The sequence below is a fragment of the Aquarana catesbeiana genome, linkage group LG08 (genome assembly GCF_042186555.1).
Source record: "Aquarana catesbeiana isolate 2022-GZ linkage group LG08, ASM4218655v1, whole genome shotgun sequence".
Lineage (NCBI taxonomy): Eukaryota > Metazoa > Chordata > Amphibia > Anura > Ranidae > Aquarana > Aquarana catesbeiana.
This window is the reverse complement of record NC_133331.1, coordinates 290,712,581-290,728,587: the sequence shown is the minus strand read 5'-3', so window position 1 is coordinate 290,728,587 and position 16,007 is coordinate 290,712,581. Positions and strand designations below refer to the sequence as shown.

Sequence of the window (16,007 nt, the reverse complement as noted above, 5' to 3'; positions counted from 1 at the left end):
GTATGGACAGTTTTATATTTTTTTCAGTAACCAAACAGCATCTCTATATCAGGACGACCAGGTTTATCTTCACTCAAATTACAATTTCACACATTCGCCAGTAATGTCCAGGCTACTAATAATAGGAATGTATTCAGCTAGTGTAGCCTCCACAAGATGGCGATCTCCATTATTTCAGTGAAACGCACTAATTAGCAGGATGTGGCGTGACATAGACAGGAAGTAAAGGAAGGCGAAAACAGGAAGCCACGTCATATAAAGACAGGAAGTTGCGGGTGAGAGGTCATTTGGGAGGAAGTAGAGAGGAGACATTGCTGGAACTGGCAGCAGAGGAGGTAATAAGATATTATTTTATATTTAAACCTATCCCCCCCCCCCCCCCCGTCATGTCCGTCCTCTTCCTTCATATTTGTTGTGATATCATGTTCTTAATTAATTAGGTCTGTAATATAGTATAAGAAGCTGTCTGAGATATCAAAATGATAGAAGAACTCTGTCCTGATATTATTCATCCCAGTACAGTCCAGGTAATTCTCAGTTGATTATCAATTTATAGAAAGGCGCATCCTGTAGAGATCACATGGCCAACTTAAGAAAAATGGACAAAAACAGGAGTCACATGACTGAGAGGCTAATTAACCTCACCCTGGAGATCATCTACCTGCTGACCGGAGAGGTGAGGAGGATTCTGGGAGGTCACATGACATCACTCTTATCTCTATTAATAAAACACAAACCTGACCGGAGAGGTGAGGAGGATTCTGGGAGGTCACATGACATCCCTCTTATCTCTATTAATAAAACACAGACCTGACCGGAGAGGTGAGGAGGATTCTGGGAGGTCACATGACATCATTCTCTTATCTCTATTAATAAAACACAGACCCCACCGGAGAGGTGAGGAGGATTCTGGGAGGTCACATGACATCACTCTTATCTCTATTAATAAAACACAGACCTGACCTGAGAGGTGAGGAGGATTCTGGGAGGTCACATGACATCACTCTTATCTCTATTAATAAAACACAGACCTGACCGGAGAGGTGAGGAGGAATCTGGGAGGTCACATGACATCACTCTTATCTCTATTAATAAAACACAGACCTGACCGGAGAGGTGAGGATTCTGGGAGGTCACATGACATCACTCTTATCTCTATTAATAAAACACAGACCTGACCGGAGAGGTGAGGAGGATTCTTGGAGTATCATTTGGCTTAAACTCTTTGTTTCTTCAATATAGAGGTTTCCTTCTATGACGTCTGGTGATCATGTCACCATCACAGTGCCTCAGCCTCACTCTATGACACCCGGGACATTTGACAAGCAGAAGATTCTAGAAGTCATCAAGAAGATGATGGAGCTGCTGACAGGAGAGGTGAGCGGTGCCGGGAATTCTGGGACATTATCCAGTAACAGACAAGGGATGTGTCTGGATGGTGACTGTATCATTGTGTGTGTCAGGTTCCTATAAGGTGTCAGGATGTCACTGTCTATTTCTCCATGGAGGAGTGGGAGTATTTAGAAGGACACAAGGATCTCTACAAGGACGTCATGATGGACAATCAGCCATCCCTCACATCACCAGGTAAGAGGAGACTGGATTATGAAAGGAAAGCTTATTTTTAATGTATGAGAAGATTGAGAAATCACCATTTCTGCTCATAGGAGAATCTTCAATAAAACCAACCCACCATTTAACATTCCTAATAGATATTTTATCATTGCATATAGTTAAATAATATGCAGCCCTTAATATATAAGTAGTCTTGGTATTTAGGACACTACCCAGTGTTTCTCAATATAACATCATGTTCCCAACAAATGAGGAGGAGATACTACACCATATGAAAGGTCCATCTCCATTCCTCAATATAAGGTCATGTTGCCAACAAATGAGGAGGAGATACTATACACCATATGAAAGGTCCATCTCTATTCCTCAATATAACGTCATGTTCCCAACAAATGAGGAGGAGATACTGTACACCAATGTTTCTCAACTCCATTCCTCAAGTACCCCCAACAGGTCATGTTTTAGGATTTCCCTCAGATGAAACGGCTGTGGTAATTACTAAGGCAGCGAAACTGATTAAATCACCTGTGCAAAATAATGGAAAGCCTGTACACCATATGAAAGTTCCACCTCCATTCCTCAATATAACGTCATGTTCCCAACAAATGAGGAGATACTGTACACCTTATGAAAGGTCCATCTCCATTCCTCAATATAACGTCATGTTCCCAACAAATGAGGAGGAGATACTGTACACCATATGAAAGGTCCATCTCCATTCCTCAATATAATGTCATGTTCCCAACAAATGAGGAGGAGATACTGTATACCATATGAAAGGTCCATCTCCATTCCTCAATATAACGTCATGTTCTCAACAAATGAGGAGGAGATACTGTACACCATATGAAAGGTCCATCTCCATTCCTCAATATAACGTCATGTTCTCAACAAATAAGGAGGAGATACTGTACACCATATGAAAGGTCCATCTCCATTCCTCAATATAACATCATGTTCCCAACAAATGAAGAGGTTCTGTAGTTGAATGGTCAATAATGAAAAAAATCTCTTTCCAGCAGATGGACACACAGATGTCTGGAATACTTTGGAGGAATCAACTCATCTTACATCCTCTCCAGATGATAACCTAATAAATGAAAGGATAGTACAAGATTCTCCCAAAGTAAAGTACACAGCTCATAGAATTTCCTGCCTGGATAGGTCTGAGGAGCCTTTTGATAATCTTTCAGAGAATTTACATTTTGCTACCCCAAACGTATATCCAATAATTGACAGTTTGGAAAGATCAGGAGGTTCTGATTATTGTGAGAATTCTTCTAAGCTACATGCTATCAGCCATAATAACTCCTCAAGAATTCACAATGCAGGTATGACACCAGATGGGCCTATCAAAAACCAGAAAACTGACGTGGGTAAAGAGACATATACATGTGGGACAAAATCTGAAGATGGGAAATCGTTAAAAACAAAATCGAATTGTCAAGGTGACACAGTTGGGAAGATCTTTTCAAGCTCAGAGAGCGAGAAGTTGAACCTTATTAGACATGAAGTTCACCCAACTAAGGAGCCCTCAGAACACGAAAAATGTTGTCCCAATTCCCATGTCATTGTCCAAATGATAAAGAAACCGTTCTCTTGTTCAGAGTGCGGGAAACGTTTCAGTCAGCGAACGCACCTTCTTACCCACCAGAGAGTTCACACGGGCGAGCGTCCTTTCATTTGCTCCGAGTGCGGGAAGAGTTTCTGCGAGAAACGCTACCTCATTAACCATCAGGGTAGCCACAAAGGTGACCGTGCTTTTTCATGTTCAGAGTGCGGGAAAAGTTTCACGTGGCAAGAGAGTCTTATGAGGCACAAGAAAATTCACAGCGGAGTGCGGCCGCATAAGTGTTCAGAGTGCGGGAAATGTTTCGCTGAGAAAACAGATCTCCGCAGACACCAGAAAAGTCACACGGGCGAGCGCGCTTTTTCCTGCTCAGACTGCGGGAAAGGTTTCACCAGGAAGGAGAGTCTTATAAGGCACATGTATTTTCACAGCGGGGTGCGTCTGCATTGCTGTTCAGACTGCGGGAAACGTTTCACGCAGAAAGAGGACCTCCTGGAACACAAGAACACACACAAGGACAACCTATTTTTTTCATGTTCAGAGTGCGGGAAATCGTTCCGTCTCCAAAAATATCTCGTTAAACATCAGAAAAACCACGTGGGTGAGCGGGTTTCCTGTTCAGTGTGTGGTAAAGATTTTGCACGCAAAGACGGGCTTCATAGGCATATGAGAACTCACTCCGGAGATCCTTCATAATCATGCTTGGAATGTGGGAAATGTGTTAAAAAAAAAATCTTATTTTGCCCAAGAGAAGACAGGTGTCTTCTGTTAATGTCCATTGTGCAGGAAATTGTTACAGTCATTAAAGACACCTTTTATAGACACCAGGGTAGGTACAAAAATGAGCATCCATTTTCATGTTTGGAGTGTGGGACATGTTTAACTCAGTAAGGGAACTTTCCTTACACCAGAGCAGTCACATGCATGGGTGTCTGTTTTCTGTATGTTGCACCAATAGATAACCCTATACAGACTATTGTTTTTATTGTTAAGCTATATGCAGTTTTTTACAAAATAAAAATTATTGATGGTTTTATATATTGGAGTGTGAGTCCCTTTCTGTGCCAGTAAAGTCCGTGCTTATTCTTTTTATTAAATATTGGTGTTCCGAACAACAGGACAATCTATGTATGTTTATTTATTTTTAATAAAACCGGAGCATTTCTTGGAAGTGGAGAAGGAGATGGAGACCATCTGAGGTCAGGTTGCATGGAGTTCCCTCGTCCCTTTTCACATTCTCTGGCTCAGGGTTTCTCAACCTGGGTTCCATGGAACCCTTCGATTCTTCCAGAGGTTGCTAGAGGTTCCTTGAGCAATGAGCAATTTCTGCCTCTCAGATAAGTTCACACTGACACCATTGGTCTTTTTAGCTCTCTGTAAGAGGATAAATCTTCCACAAGTCTAAGAAGCATTTTTCCTCAACTAGGGTTTCTCAGGCAATGAGCAATTTCTACCTCTCAGATAAGTTCCCACTGAAACTGTTGATCTTTTTAGCTATCTGTAAGGGGATAATTCTTCCCAATGATCACAAGTGTGAGGAGCATTCTTCCTCATCTAGGGTTCCATGGAACTCTAGGGATCCTCCAGAGGTTGGTTGGGGTTCCTTGAGCAATGAGAAATTTCTGCCTCTCAGATAAGTTCTCAATGACAGCATTGATCTTTTTAGCTACCTGTAAGGGGTTTATTTTCCCAATCGCCACAAGTGTAAGGATAATTCTTCCTCATCCAGGGTTCCATGGAACTCTAGGGTTCCTCCAGAGGTTGCTAGGGGTTCCTTGATTAATGATCAATTTCTGCCTCTCAGATAAGTTCCCACTGACACCATTGATCTTTTTAGCTCTCTGGAGAGGATAATTCTTCCACAAGTCTAAAAAGCATTCTTCCTCACCTGTAAGGGGATAATTCTTCCCAATGATCACAAGTGTGAGGAGCATTCTTTCTCATCCAGGGTTCCATGGAACTCTAGGAATCCTCCAGAGGTTGGTAGGGGTTCCTTGAGCAATGAGAAATTTCTGCTTCTCAGTTAAGTTCTCAGTGACACCATTGATCTTTTTAGCTATCTGTAAGGGGGCAATTCTTTCCAATCACCACAAGTGTAAGGAGTATTCGTCCTCAACCAGGGTTCCTTCAGAAATTGATAGGGGTTCTTTGAGCAATGAGCAATTTCTGCCTCTGAGATAAGTTCCCACTGACACCATTGATCTTTTTAGCTATCTGTGAGGGGTTAATACTTCACAATGATCACAAGTGTGAGGAGCATTCTTCCCCAACTAGGGTTCCACGGAATGCTAAGGTTCCTCCAGAGGTTGGTAGGGTTAGTTGAGCAATGAGAAATTTCTGCCTCTCAGATAAGTTCCCACTGACACCATTGATCTTTTTAGCTCTCTGGAAGAGGATAATTCTTCCACAAGTCTAAGAAGCATTGTTCCTCATCTGTAAGGGGATAATTCTTCCTAATGATCACAACTTAGTGTGAGGAGCATTCTTCCTCATCCAGGGTTCCATGGAACTTAAGGGATCCTCCAGAGGTTGGTAGGGGTTCCTTGAGCAATGAGAAATTTCTGCCTCTCAGATAAGTTCTCAGTGACACCATTGATCTTTTTAGCTATCTGTAAGGGGGCAATTCTTCCCAATCACCACAAGTGTAAGGAGTATTCGTCCTCAACCAGGGTTCCTTCAGAAGTTGATAGGGGTTCTTTGAGCAATGAGCAATTTCTGCCTCTGAGATAAGTTCCCACTGACACCATTGATCTTTTTAGCTATCTGTGAGGGGATAATACTTCCCAATGATCACAAGTGTAAGGAGCATTCTTCCTCAACTAGGGTTCCACAGAATGCTAGGGTTCCTCCAGAGGTTGCTAGGGGTTCCTTGAGCAATGAGCAATTTCTGCCTCTTAGATAAGTTCCCACGGACACCACTGATCTTTGTAGCTATCTGTAAGGGGGTAATTCTTCCCAATGACCACATGTTTAAGGAGTGTTCTTCCTCAACCAGGGTTCCATGCAACCTTTGGGTTCCTACAGAGGTTTCCAGGGGTTCCTTGAGCAATGAGCAATTTTTCCCAATGACCACATGTTTAAGGAGTGTTCTTCCTCAACCAGGGTTCCATGCAACCTTTGGGTTCCTCCAGAGGTTTCCAGGGGTTCCTTGAGCAATGAGCAATTTCTACCTCTCAGATAAGTTCTTAATGACACCATTGGTCTTTTTAGCTATCTGCAAGGGGATAATTCTTCCCAAATGACCACAAGTGTAAGGGGCATTCTTCCCACTGACCATCACACTAATGTATCATGAGTTGTTGATGTAGCCATTTTTAGCAGGGGTTTCCTGAGACAGGAAAGTTATTTCATGGGTTCATCTGTGTGTAAAAGGTTCAGAAAGGCTGCTCTTGCTTTAAAATAAGGGGGACTTTTTTATGTCTTCAGCAACAAAACTGCATTTCTAAATCAGGATGACCAGGCTTAGCTTTACTCGAATTACTAATTCCAACATCAGCCGGTAGTAGTCTAAAGAAAATAACGAAGCCTTCAGCTACTATACTCTCCACAAGATGGCGATCTCCATTATTTTTCTGCAGAACGAACGCAGACAGGAGGTGATGTCACATAGACAGGAAGTAGTGAGAAGACATTGCTGGAACTGGCAACAGAGGAGGTAATAAGATATTATTTTCTATTTACACACAGTAACCCCCCGTCATGTCCGTCCTCTTCCTCCATAGTCACTGTGATGTCTTTTATCTCCAGCAGATGATGATACAAACATATATAGTGTACAATAATATGTCAATATAATAACCCATTCAGTGATATCCTCTACACACAAAGAACACATAAGTGTCCAGCATCCTGAGGACATCTGGGCTTTCTATTCATCTGTACCGGTCCAGTACTTTGACAGAACTGTACAGATAATATTACTCGCAAAAAAATCCAGATGATTCCTACATTTTTATCTATCTGTAGAGAGAAGCATCCAGTTTAGACCACCTGACCACCTTAGGGAGGATGGAGGAGGACCAGGGTCGCATTTCCGAGAAGATCTTGAACCTCACCCTGGAGATCATCTACCTGCTGACCAGAGAGGTGAGGAGGATTCTGGGAGGTCACATGACATCACTCTTACCTCTATCAATAAAACACAGACCTGACCGGAGAAGTGAGGAGGATTCTGGGAGGTCACATGACATCACTCTTATTTTTGTTAAGGAAGATTTTGTGAGTATCACCTCACCTTACCTTCAGTTTTTCAATACAGAATTTACCTTATGTGAAGGTTGGAGACCATGTGACCATTACAGTGCCTCTACTTCACCCCCTCACACTTGAGAGAAACATCAAGAAGAAGGTTTTAGAAGTCACCAAGAAGATGATGGAGCTGCTGACAGGAGAGGTGAGCGGTGCTGGGAATTCTGGGACATTATCCAGTAACAGACAAGGGATGTGTCTGGATAGTGACTGTATCATTGTGTGTGTCAGGTTCCTATAAGGTGTCAGGATGTCACTGTCTATTTCTCCATGGAGGAGTGGGAGTATTTAGAAGGACACAAGGATCTCTATAAGGACGTCATGATGGAGAATCAGCCGCCCCTCACATCACCGGGTAAGAGGAGACTTTATTGTAAAGGAGAGAGCTATACGGAGGGTCCACCTAGACCCCCCATCATCTGATAAACACATAGAAACAATGTATTCAGTCAGTGTGTGTGTTTCCTACAGATGGATCCAGTAATGGGAACCCACCAGAGAGATGTCCCTGTCCTCTGTATTCCCGGAATTCCACACAAGAGGATCACACCATGCCTCACCATCATCAGGTAGATGGGACTGTAGGTATAAAGCACAGAAGAGGCCCCAAATTGTATACAGTTATGTATCTTTTTTAGTTTCAGTTGTTATGTTCTATTATTTTGGGTTTAGAGTGAAGACTTAATTCATACAAAGGTTGAAGTTAAAGCAGAAGAAAAGATTTATGTAAAGGATATTCAACAATCTACAGAGAAGGTCGTGATGATGGTGACAGCTAAAGAGGAAGATTCTTCTCTAGATATCAGCTCAGGTAAGTACTAAAGACCAAGCGAGGTGGAGATACTGTATACCATATGAAAGGTCCATCTACATTCCTCAATATAACGTCATGTTCCCAACAAATGAAGAGGAGACACTGTACACCATATGAATGGTCGTTTTCCATTCCTCAATATAATGTCGTGTTGCCAAAGATTGAGGAGGAGATATTGTACACCATATGAAATTTCCATCTCCATTCCTCAATATAAGTTCATGTTTCCAACAAATGAGGAGGAGATACTTTACACCATATGAAATGTCAATCTCCATTCCTCAATATAACGTCATGTTCCCAACAAATGAGGAGAAGATACTGTACACCATATGAAATTTCCATCTCCATTCCTCAATGTAAGTTCATGTTTCCAACAAATGAGGAGGAGATACTGTACACCATATGAAATGTCCATCTCCATTCCTCAATATAACGTCATGTTCCCAACAAATGAGGTGGATATACTGTACACCATATGAAAGGTCCATCTCCATTCCTTTCCAAACAATGTCATCAATGTGTATACATGATAACCCAGTGTGCTGTAGTTAAATGGTTATTTATGGAAATCTCTTTACAGCAGATGGACATGATGCATGGAATAGCCCTGAAGAACATCTTTTGTCTTCCTCAGAAGATAACACAAAAGATAACAGGATGATGCAAAATTTTCCAGAAGTGAAGACCATAGCTCCAAATATACATCACAGAATTTACAGGGCAGAAACATCAACCAATCCTTTTAATACTCCTCATCAATTACATACAACCACCCCAAATGCATATCCAATAATTCACAGCGTGGACACATCCGCAGATCCCTCTATTCCTGAGGAACCTTCTGATAAGTCAAATGCTATTACCCAGAATACCATTTCAAAAACTCACATTGCAGATAAGGCACCAGATCCTCTAAATCCTGAGAAATCCTCTCATGTTATCCAGAAAGCCATTTCTCCACATTCTAAGGGTAAAAAATGTTCAACGTTGTCATCCACTTTTACTATACATCAGAAGGCAAACACAGCTGAGCGACCATTTTCATGTTCTGACTGCGGGAAATGTTTTAAGACAAAAGGACATCTCGTCTTTCATAAAAAAATACACACAGGGGTGCGACCCTACCTGTGTTCAGAGTGCGGGAGACGTTTTATATCGAAGTCAGGTCTTATTAGACATTTAAGCCAGCACACTGGAGTGCGGCCCTATCCTTGTACGGAATGTGAAAAATCATTCGTAGGGAAAAGCGACCTTCTGAGCCATTTGAGATTTCACACAGGAGAGCGCCCTTACGTGTGCACAGAGTGCGGTCAGTCCTTCATGCAGAGCGGTCATCTGAAAAAGCATCTCAGAATTCACACGGGTGAGCGACCTTTTTACTGTTCTGAGTGCGGGAAATGTTTTTCTTGGAAAGATACACTTAACAAACACCAGAGAACCCACATAGCCAAAAAAACATACACGTGTAGGGCATGCGGAAAGACTTTTCCATTTAGAAGCATGCTTATCCTACACCAAAGAACCCTCACAGATGAGCAGCAAGCAAAATCCGAATGTGGGAATTCCTTAAAAGCAAAATCAAGTTTTCAAGAACATCAAGATGATCACGCGGCCGAGAAGACCCTTTCATGCTCTGAGAGCGAGGAAGTGTTCAGGAAGAAGCCAGACCTTGTTGGTAATCAGGAAGCGCACTCCACCGAGGATCCCTCTGAGCAAGGAAAATGTTCCTCACAGAAGGACCGCCCTGATGCCCTTTTTAAAAACCACACCATAGAGAAGCCATTTTCCTGTTCAGAGTGCGGGAAATGTTATAGCCAGAAAGGACACCTTAAAACCCACCAGAGAATTCACACAGGCGAGCTTCCGTATAAATGTTCTGAGTGCGGGAAGAGTTTTAATGAGAAAAGATACCTCGTTAACCATCAGAGAAGTCACACCGGCGAGCCTGCTTTTTCGTGTTCAGAGTGCGGGAAAGGATTTAATTGGAAAGAGAGTCTTATGAGACACTTGAAATTTCACAGTGGAGTGCGCCCACATGCCTGCTCAAGCTGTGGAAAACGTTTCACCCTGAAAGGAGACCTTCTTAGACACCAAAGAACTCACATGGACAAGGTTCTTCCATCATAGACATCTGAGAACTTACAGAGTCAATTTTTTTCCCTTTAGGACAACAAAGAAGCTCACATGAACAAACTTCATCTTTCTTAGACACCAGAGAGTCCACTTGAACAGGCTTTTTCTTTCTTAGAGAGAGTCCACACTGACAAGATACTTTCTTGACATCAGACAACTGACATGCACAAGTTCTTCCCTCTTAGATAACAGAGAACCCACACAGACAACCTTTTCCCTTTTAGACACTAGATAACCCATATAGACAATTTTGTTCTTTCTAAGACACCAGATAACCCACATGGACAAGCTTCTTCCTTCTTGGACATCAGTTTCCTCCTTCACCAGAGAACCCCAAAGACAAACTTCTTCCCTTTAAGACACCAGACAACCCACACAGACAAGCTTCTTCCTTCTTAGACACAAGACAACCCAAACAGAGAAGCTTCTTCCCTCTTAAACACCAGAGAACCCAGATGGACAAGCTTCTTCCCTCTTAGACACCAGAGAACCCACATGGACAAGCTTCTTCCTTCTTGGACATCAGTTTCCTCCTTCTCCAGAGAACCCCAAAGACAAACTTCTTCCCTTTAAGACACAAGACAACCCAAACAGAGAAGCTTCTTCCCTCTTAAACACCAGAGAACCCAGATGGACAAACTTCTTCCCTCTTAGACACAAGAGAACCCACATGGATAAGATTCTTCCTTCTTGGACATCAGTTTCCTCCTTCACCAGAGAACCCCAAAGACAAACTTCTTCGCTTTAAGACACCAGACAACCCACACAGACAAGCTTCTTCCTTCTTAGACACCAGACAACCCAAACAGAGAAGCTTCTTCCCTCTTAGACACCAGAGAACCCACATGGACAAGATTCTTCCATTTAAGATACCAGAGAACCCACACAGACAAGCTTCTTCCCTTTTAGACACTAGACAACCCACATGGACAAGCTTCTTCCTTTTTAGACACCAGACAACCCACATGGAGAAGCTTCTTAGCTCTTAGACACCAGAAAACCCACATGAACAAGCTTCTTTCCTTTTAGAAACCAGACAACCCACATGGACAAGCTTCTTTCCTTTTAGAAACCAGACAACCCACATGGACAAGCTTCTTCCTTTTTAGACACCAGACAACTCATATGAACAAGCTTCTTACACCCTAGACACCAAGGAACCCACATGTACACGCTTCTTCCCTCTTAGACACCAGAGAACCTAGATGGACAAGCTTCTTCCCTCTAATGCCCTGTACACACGATTGGACATTGATCGGAGATTCCGACAACAAAATCCATGGATTTTTTCAGACGGATGTTGGGTCAAACTTGTCTTGCATACACACGGTCGCACAAAGTTGTTGGAAAATCCTATAGTTCTGAACGCGGTGACGTAAAACACATACGTCGGGACTATAAACGGGGCAGTAGCCAATAGCTTTCGTCTCCTAATTTATTCTGAGCATGCGTGGCACTTTGTGTGTCGGAAATTGTTCACACACGGTCGGAATTTACGCGAACGGATTTTGTTGTCGGAAAATTTTATAGCCTGCTCTCAAACTTTGTGTGTCGGAAATTCCGATGGAAAAAGTCCGATGGAGCCCACACACGGTCGGAATTTCCGACAACAAGCTCCGATTGCATATATTACGTCGGAAAGTCCGACCGTGTGTACAGGGCATTAGACACCAGAGAACCCACATGGACAAGCTTCTTACATTTTAGACATCAGAGAACAAACATGGACAAGCTTTTTCCATTTAAGATACCAGAGAACCCACGTGGACAAGCTTTTTCCCTTTTAGACACTAGACAACCCACATGGACAAGCTTCTTCCCTCTTAGACGGTAGAGAACCCACATGGATAAGCTTCTTAGCGCTTAGGCACCAGAGAACCCACACAGACAAGCTTCTTCTCTTTTAGACATCATACAACCCACATGGGCAAGCTTCTTCCCTCTTAGACACCAGAGAACCCAAACAGAGAATCTTCTTCCCTCTTAGACACCAGAGAATACACATTGCAAGCTTCTTCCCTTTTAAACACCAGAGAACCCACATGGACAAGCTTCATTCTTCTTGGACATCAGTTTCCTCTTTCTTAGACACCAGAGAAAAGACAAGCTTCTTCCTTTTAAGACACCAGAAAATCCACACACAAGCTTCTTCCCTTTTAGACACCAGACAACCAACACAGAGAAGCTTCTTCCCTCTTAGACACCAGAGAACCCACATGGACAAGCTTCTTAGCTCCTAGACACCAGAAAGCCCACATGGACAAGCTTCTTCCTTTTTAGACACCAGACAACCCATATGAACAAGTTTTTGTTCCCTCCTAGACACCAGGTTACCCACATGGACAAGCTTCTTAGCTCTTAGACACTAGAGAACTTACACAGACAAGCTTATTCCCTTTTAGGTACCAGACACCCCACATGGACAAGCTTCTTAGCTCTTAGACACCAGAGAACCTACATGGGCAAGCTTATTCCTTTTTAGACACCAGACAACCCACATGGAGAAGCTTCTTAACTCGTAGACACCAGAAAACCCACATGGACAAACTTCTTTCCTTTAAGACACCAGGGAACCCACACGGACAAGCTTCTTCCCTTCTAGACACCAGACAACCCACATGGACACACTTCTTCCCTCTCAGACACCAGAGAACCCACATAGATAAGCTTGTTAGCTTTTAGACTACAGAGAACCTACAACGACAAGCTTCTTCCCTTTTAGACACCTGACACCCCATATGCACAAGCTTCGTCTTTTTTAGACACCAGAGAACCCACACAGAGAACCTTCTTCTTTTTAGACACTAGGTAACCCACATGGACAAGCTTCTTCCTTATTAGACATCAGAGAATCCACATGGACAAGCTTCTTTCTTTTTTAGACACCAGAGAACCTACTATGGAGAACCTTCTTTTTTTTTAGACACCAGAGAACCCACATAGACAAGCTTCTCCCTTTTTAAATCCCAGAGAACCCACATGAATAAGCTTCTTCCCTGTTAGACACCGGAGAACCCAAATGGAGAATATTCTTAGTTTTAGACACTAGAGAACCCACACAGACAAGTTTGTTCTCTCTTAGGCACAAGAGAAACCATTTGGGCAAGTTTTTTTCTGTCTCAAACGCCAGAGAACATTTCAACAATTGTCTTTTTCTCAGACACCAGAGAACCCACACAGACAAGCTTCTTCCTTTTTAGACACCAGAGAACCCACATGGAGAAGCTTCTTCCTTCTTAGACACCAGAGAACCCACATGGAGAAACTTCTTCTTTTTAGACACCAGGCAACCCAAACGGAGAAGCTTCTTCCCTCTTAGACACCAGAGAACCCACACCACACAGACAGGCTTCTTCCTTCTTATACACCAGAGAACCCACATGGAGAAGCTTCTTCTTTTTAGACACCAGAGCATCAAAACTGAGAAGCACCCAAATGGAGAAGCTTCTTCTTTATTATACACCAGAGAACCCACATGGAGAAGCTTCTTCTTTTTAGACACCAGAGAATCCAAACTGAGAAGCACCCAAATGGAGAAGCTTCTTCCTTCTTAGACACTAGAGAACCCACATGGAGAAGCTTCTCCCTTCTTAGACAGGAAATGTTAGAACCATTACAGACACCTTCATAGACACCAGACTGGTCATACATATCACTGTCTCAGGGTCTGTACTGAGAGGGTGGGCTGGGATGGGGATTGTACTGGTGTGTTATGCACTCCTAAGCCCTGCACTTTTACATGCTTCTATTCTCTGCATCCTGTGCATAACCCACCCCTGAGCCCTGCACTCTCTTTGTCACTCTCTGCTGACCATTGCACTTTCTGCATCACCCACTCCTGACCTCTTCACTCTCTGGGTTTCATGCCCCTGGCCCCTGCCTTCTTTGTGTTGCAAGCTCCTGAGGCCTGCATTGCACACTCATGACCCTTGCTTTCTGTGTGTTACAAACTCCTGACCCCTGCACACTCTGCGTTACCCACTCCTGACCCCTGCACTCTTTGCATTATTCACTCCTGGTCGCTGCATCCTGTGTGTTACACACTCCTGGCCTAAGAACTGTCTGTGTTACCTACTCCTGACCCCTGCACTCTCTGCATTATGCACTCCTGAGCCCTGCACTTTGTATTACCACTCCTGTCCTCTGCACTCTCTGTGTCACCCACTCCTGTCCTCTGCACTCTTTGTTTTACCCACTCCTGACCCCTGCACTCTCTGCAGTACCCTTTCCTGAGCCCTGCATTACCCATTCCTGACCCCTGCACTCTCTGCGTTATGCACTCCTGACCTCTGAACTCTTTGTGTTACCCACTCCTGACCCCTGCACTCTCTGCATTACCAACTCCTGACCCCTGCACTCTCTGCGTTATCCACTCCTGACCCCTGCACTCTCTGCGTTATCCACTTCTGACCCCTACACTCTGTGTTACCCACTCTTGACCCCTGCACTCTCTGTGTTACCCTCTCCTGACCCCTGCACTCTCTATGTTACCCTGTCCCGACCCCTGCACTCTCTACATTACCCTGTCCTGACCCCTGCACTCTCTACATTACCCATTTCTGACCCCTGCACTCTCTGCGTTATGCAATAGGCAAGTGAGCGCCAAGTATTCATGCATGCTCGCGCTAATGCACATGCGCACAGGCATGTGCGTGAATCAGGGAATGTATGCTTGTCACTCGAGAGCTATTATGAGCATGTGCACATCCTTGCGCATGCCTTCGTGCATGACTATGCATATGATTTCCCTGACAGTTACTGACTCCTGACCCCTGCACTCTATGCGTTATGTACCCCTGACCCTTGAACTCTTTACATTACGCACTCTTGAGTCCTGCACTATCTGCATAACACACTCCTGAGCATTGTACTTACTATGTTAGGCACACCTAAACCCTGCACCCCCTGCATTATGCATTCCTGTGCCCTGCACTCTGTTCGCTGCACACTCCTGACCCCTTCACTCTCTGCATTACGCACTCCCGAGCCCCTGCATTATAAACACTATGCTATACATAACACACTCCTGGCTACAGCACTCTGTACACTGGGCTTTATATGACATACTCCTGACCACTGCACTCTAAGTATAGTATATACTCTACAGCGAGAAGGCTTAGTTTTTTTTAACCATGCTCTTTTAGGCTCCTCCTACTGTTAACGCCATTTGGACACAACCACAACTTGACCGTGCATGCTGTCTGCACCGCTATATTGCGTAGGGGGAAGGGGGAGGGGTGTTAATATCCTGGTTGCCAGATATGATAGGTACACCACTGACTATGTATAAGTATGTTTATTGTATGGAACATCTTATGCTCTTGATATGTTATTTCCAACTATGTAGGGCTGTTACAGGGGTTGTAACTGGGGTGGGGGATGGGTGTTTTGTATTTGGGTTGCTTCTGTTTTATAAAAAAAAAAGATAAAACTCCAATACTTGACTAAAAAAAAAAAAAAAAGATATCTATGGCGATAAATGCTGAAATAGAACGCATTTTGCACTTCAAGTCAAACTTTCTGAAATGTTTAGATTAGCAAAGAGCTCATTTAGGTTTGATTTAGACTAAAGCAAGACATATCCATTAAAGTCTATGTGAAACCGAAAAATACATTTCTATTTGCCTCTTTTTGGTCCATTAAAGCTGCTCCAGTAACTGCCCT

The 16,007-nt window shown here is 43.4% G+C and overlaps 2 protein-coding genes across 5 annotated transcripts; both read left to right on the top strand.

The window, feature by feature from the left end:
• Positions 1-244: 244 nt before the first annotated feature.
• Positions 245-4,183, top strand: LOC141104753 (oocyte zinc finger protein XlCOF7.1-like). The gene is made up of 5 exons (XM_073594463.1): positions 245-335; positions 557-676; positions 1,243-1,377; positions 1,464-1,587; positions 2,598-4,183. The coding sequence occupies exons 2-5, from the start codon at positions 581-583 to the stop codon at positions 3,839-3,841; spliced, it is 1,599 nt and encodes a 532-aa protein (XP_073450564.1). The 5' UTR covers positions 245-335; positions 557-580; the 3' UTR covers positions 3,842-4,183.
• A 2,542-nt stretch (positions 4,184-6,725) lies between these two features.
• Positions 6,726-14,504, top strand: LOC141104752 (uncharacterized). 4 transcript variants are annotated; one of them, XM_073594459.1, is made up of 7 exons: positions 6,726-6,800; positions 7,112-7,231; positions 7,404-7,538; positions 7,625-7,748; positions 7,865-7,974; positions 8,066-8,204; positions 8,791-14,504. In XM_073594459.1, the coding sequence occupies exons 2-7, from the start codon at positions 7,154-7,156 to the stop codon at positions 10,335-10,337; spliced, it is 2,133 nt and encodes a 710-aa protein (XP_073450560.1). In that variant the 5' UTR covers positions 6,726-6,800; positions 7,112-7,153; the 3' UTR covers positions 10,338-14,504. The 4 variants fall into 4 exon arrangements, with proteins under 4 accessions (XP_073450560.1, XP_073450563.1, XP_073450562.1 ...); XM_073594462.1 differs by lacking the exon at positions 6,726-6,800 and having other exon boundaries at positions 6,835-7,231; positions 7,422-7,538; XM_073594461.1 differs by lacking the exon at positions 6,726-6,800 and having other exon boundaries at positions 6,835-7,231; positions 7,865-7,962.
• The last annotated feature ends 1,503 nt before the right edge of the window (positions 14,505-16,007 follow it).